The following is a 4,505-nucleotide window of genomic DNA, read 5'->3' as shown; positions in this document are numbered from 1 at the left end:
CTTGGTCTGTGCACAGAGTTACCGGATCAGTTCTTAAACCCGGAGTGCCTACCTTCTTCCCTTCCCCAGTACTACATGGATCCTGCCTCTTTAATCACTCTCGGGCCCTCTGTCAGCGCTCTGCAGAACCACCACGGTCGATGCACAGGACTGCTGAAATCAGCGGGGCATGCCTTCCTGCTGCTGTGGCAGCAGGGCTCCCTGGTAGGTGATTGGCTCCTGGACGAGCGCCCAAATTGTGAGAAACTCTCTGTAGCCAATAACTTAGGCTCAGGTGAGGATCTAAGTGAAGTAGTAATTTATTCACGATTGCAACGGCAGGCGTCCCACAAGCAGGAGCGTGCCTACTAGTTCCATAGCACAGTTTATATACTTTTTTTCTCAAGGACTGGGACCCTCCCCTGTTTCCCCACTGACTGAGTAATCCAGGTTCACAACCTATCCGATGCTTCATAGACAATACATGGCTTTCAGCTGCTGGCCTGTTATAACTCAAATTTCTTTTGACTTGTATACTCTTTCAGGTGGTAATGTTTCTTACACAGTGATTTCTGCCTAATTGCTCTAAGGATTCTGGTTTTCTGCATTTTACAAGGTTGTCTGTTAAGCTTTCTTATCACTGCAAGCATATCTCAATATCACTGCAAGCATATCTCAATCTCGCCCAGGGGCCTGCCAGGGGGCGCCGGCCAGGGTCCACCACAGCACCTGGGGGCCCGCTGGGGGTCGACGGCTGGGGTCCGGCACAGAGCCCAGTGGCCCACCGGGGGGTGGCTGCTGGGGTCTGCTGCGGTGCCTGGGGGCCCGCCTGGGGTCACCGGGGTGGGTCCTCGGGGGCGACCGGGGTCCCGCCGGGGGTCACCGGGGTGGGTCCTCGGGGGCGCCCGTGGTCCCGCTGGGGGTCATTGGTGTGGTTCCTGTGGCGCGCCTGGGGACTTGCTGAGGGTCACCAGTGTGGGTCCTTGGGGGAACCTGGGGTACCGCTGGGGGTCACCGGGGTAGGTCCTCGGGTATGCAAGGGCACTTGCCGGGGGTCACGGGGTGGGTCCTCAGGGGCACCCGGGGTCCCACCGGGGGTCACTGGGGTGGGTCCTCAGGGGCGCCCGGGGGCTTGCTGGGGGTTACCGGGGTGGGTTCTTGGGGGATCCTGGGTTCTTGCCGGGGGTCACCGGTGTGGGTCCTCGGGGGCACCAGGGGGCTTGCCGGGGGTCACCGGGTTGGGTCCTCGGGGGCGCCCGGGGGCTTGCTGAGGGCCACCGGGGTGGGTCCTCGGGGGTGCCCGGGGTCCCGCCGGGAGTCACCGGAGTGCGTTCTCGGGGGCACCCGGGGGCTTTCCGGGGATTACCGGGGTGGGTCCTCGGAGGCGCCCGGGGGCGTGTCACCGGGGTGGGTCCTCGGGGGCACCCGGTGTCCCGCTGGGGGTCACCGGGGTGGGTCCTCGGGGGCACCCTGGGGCTTGCCGGGGGTCACCGGGGTGGGTCCTCGGTCGCGCCCTGGCTCCTGCCGGTGGTCACCGGGGTGGGTCCTGGGGGGTGCCTGTGGGCTTGCCTGAGGTCATCGGGGTGGGTCCTCGAGGGCGCCTGGGGTCCCGCCGAGGGTCACCTGGGAGGGTCCACTGGAGCGCCCGGGGTCCGCCGGGGGTCACCGGGGTGGGTCCTTGGAGGCGCCCGGGGTCCCGCCGGGGGCCACCGGGTTGGGTCCTCGGGGGCGCCCGGCGGCTTGCCGGGGGGTCACCGTGGTGGGTCCTCGGGGGCGACCGGGGTCCCCCGGGGGTCACCGGGGTGGGTCCTCGGGGGCGCCCGGGGGCTTGCCGGGGGTCACCGGGGTGGGTCCTCGGGGGCGCACGGGGTCCCACCCGGGGTCACTGGGGTGGGTCTTTGGAGGCGCCAGGGGGCTTGCCGGGGGTCGCCGGGGTGGGTCCTCTGGGGCGCCCGGGGTCCCGCCGGTCGTCACCGGGGTGGGTCCTTGGGGGCGCCCGTGGTCCCCCTGGGGGTCACCGGGGTGGGCCCCCAAGGGTGACCGGGGCCAGCCGGGGTTCACCGCGGTGGGTCCTCAGGGGCGCCTGGGGTCCCGCGGGGATCACTGGGGTGGGTCCTCGGGGGCGCCCGGGGTACCGCCGGGGGTCACTGGGGTGGGTCCTCGGGGGAGACTGGGGCCATCCGTGGGTCACCGGGGTGGGTCCTCGGTGGGTGCCCGGGGTCCCGCCGGTGGTCACCGAGGTGGGTCCTCGGGGGCGCCTGGGTCCCGCCGGGGGTCACCGAGGTGGGTCCTCGGGGGCGCATGGGGTCCCACCGGAGGTCACCGGGGTGGGTCGTCGGGGGCTCCCAGGGTCCCGTTGGGTGTCACCCAAGTGGGTCCTCGGGGGTGCCCGGGGTCCCGCTGGGGTTCACTGGGGTGGGTCCTCGGGGGCGCCCGGGGTCCCGCCGGGGGTCACCGGGGTGGGTCCTGGGGGCACCAGGGGGCTTACCGGGGGTCACCGGGGTGGGTCCTCGGGGGCGCCCGGGTCCCGCCGGGGTCACCGGGGTGGCTCCTCGGGGGCGCCCGGGGTCCCGCTGGGGGTCACCAGGGTGGTCCTCAGGGGCGCCCGTGGTCCCGCCGGGGGTCACCAGGGTGGGTCCTCGGGGGCGCTCGGGGTCCCGCGGCGGTCACCGGGGTGGGTCCTCGGGGGTGCCCGGGGGCTTGCCGGAGGTCACTGGGGTGGGTCCTCGGGGGCGCCCGGTGTCCCGCCGGGGGTCACCGGTGTGTGTCCTCGGGGGCGCCCGGGGTCCTGAGGGCGTCACCAGGGTGGGTCCTCTTGGGCGCCCGGGGTCCCGGCATGGTCACCGGGGTGGGTTCTCGGGGGTGCCAGGGGTCCTGCCGCGGGTCACCGGGGTGGGTTCTCAGTGGCCCCTGGGGGCTAGCCGTGGGTCACCGGGGTGGGTCCTCTGGTGCGCCCGGGGGCTAGCCGGGGGTCACAGGGGTGGGTCCTCGGGGGCGACCGGGTTTCCGCCGGGGGTTACCGGGGTGGGTCCTCGGGGGCGCCAGGGGTCACGCCGGGGGTCACAGCAGTGGGTCCTCGGGGGCGCCCGGGGTTCCGCCAGGGGTCTCCAGGGTGGGTCCTCAGGTGTGCCCGGGGTCCAGCCGTGGGTCACCGGGGTGGGTTCTCGGGGGCGCCCAGGGGCTAGCCGGGGGTCACCGGGGTGGGTCCTCAGGGGCGCCCGGGGTCCCACCTGGGGTCACCGGGGTGGGTCCTCGGGGGCGCCCGGGATCCCGCCGGGGGTCACCGGGGTGGGTCCCCGGGGCCGCCCGGGGTCCCGCCAGGGGTCACCGGGGTGGGTCCTCGGGGGCGCCAGGGGTTCCGCCAGGGGTCTCCAGGGTGGGTCCTCGGGTGTGCCCGGGGTGCTAGCCGGGGGTCACCGGGGTGGGTCCTTTGGGGCGCCCGGGGGCTAGCCGGGGGTCACCCGTGTGGGTCCTCGGGGGCGCACAGGGTCCCGCCGGGGGTAACCGGGGTGGGTCCTCGGGGGCGCACGGGGTCCCGCCGGGGGTCACCGGGGTGGGTCCTCGGGGGTGCCCGGGGTCCCGCCGGGGGTCACCGGGGTGGGTTCTCGGGGGCGCTCGGGGTCCCTCCGGGGGTCACTGGGGTGGGTCCTCGGGGACGCCCGGGGCCAGACGGGGTCACCGGGGTCGGTAATTGGGGGCGCACGGGGGCTTACCGGAGATCACCGGGGTGGGTCCTCCGGGGCGTCCGGGGGCTTGCCAGAGGTCACAGGGGTGGGTCCTCGGGGGCGCCCGACGTCCCGCTGGGGGTCAACGTGGTGGGTCCTTGGGGGCGCCCGGGGTCCCGCCGGGGGTCACCGGGCGGGTTCTCGGGGGCACCCGGGGGCAGCCAAGGGTCACCGGGGTGGGTCCTCTGTGGAGCCCGGGGTCCCGCCGGGGGTCACCGGGGTGTGTTCTTGGGGGCGCCCGGATCCCGCCGGGGGTCACTGGGGTGGGTCCTCGGGGTGCCCGGGGTCCCACCGGGGGTCACCGGGGTGGGTCCTCGGGGCGTCCGGGGTCCCGCCGGGGGTCACCGCGGTGCGTCCTCGGGGGCTACCGTGGTCCCGCTGGGGGTCACAGAGGTGGGTCCTCGGGGTGCCCGGGGTCCCACTGGGGGTCACTGGGGTGGGTCCTCGGGGCGTCCGGGGTCCCGCCGGACGTCACCGCGGTGGGTCCTCGGGGGCTACCGTGGTCCCGCTGGGGGTCACCGGGGTTGGTCCTCGGGGGTGCCCGGGGTCCCGCCGGGGGTCACCGGGGTGGGTTCTTGGGGGTGCCCGGGGTCCCGCCGGGGGTCACCGGGGTGCGTCGTCGGGGGCACTCGGGGTCCCGCGGGGGTCACCGGGGTGGGTCCTCGGGAGCGCCCGTGGTCCCGCCGGGGGTCACAGGGGTGGGTCCTCGGGGGCGCCCGGGGTCCCACCGGGGGTCACCGTGGTGGGTCCTGGGGGGCGCCCGGGGCCCAGCCGGGGGTCACCGGGGTGGGTCCTTGGGGA

The 4,505-nt window shown here is 74.0% G+C and overlaps 1 protein-coding gene across 1 annotated transcript; it reads left to right on the top strand.

Moving 5' to 3' along the window:
• The first annotated feature begins 296 nt into the window (after nt 1-296).
• LOC308178391 (uncharacterized protein) lies at nt 297-3,489 on the top strand. The gene is made up of 2 exons (XM_080556955.1): nt 297-1,041; nt 2,220-3,489. The coding sequence occupies exons 1-2, from the start codon at nt 1,013-1,015 to the stop codon at nt 3,427-3,429; spliced, it is 1,239 nt and encodes a 412-aa protein (XP_080413081.1). The 5' UTR covers nt 297-1,012; the 3' UTR covers nt 3,430-3,489.
• Nucleotides 3,490-4,505: the final 1,016 nt, after the last annotated feature.

The sequence above is a fragment of the Anser brachyrhynchus genome, assembly GCF_964034855.1.
Source record: "Anser brachyrhynchus genome assembly, chromosome: 15".
Classification (NCBI taxonomy): Eukaryota; Metazoa; Chordata; class Aves; order Anseriformes; family Anatidae; genus Anser; species Anser brachyrhynchus.
Note: the sequence above shows the minus strand (reverse complement) of the source record. Positions and strands in the feature narration are given on the sequence as shown.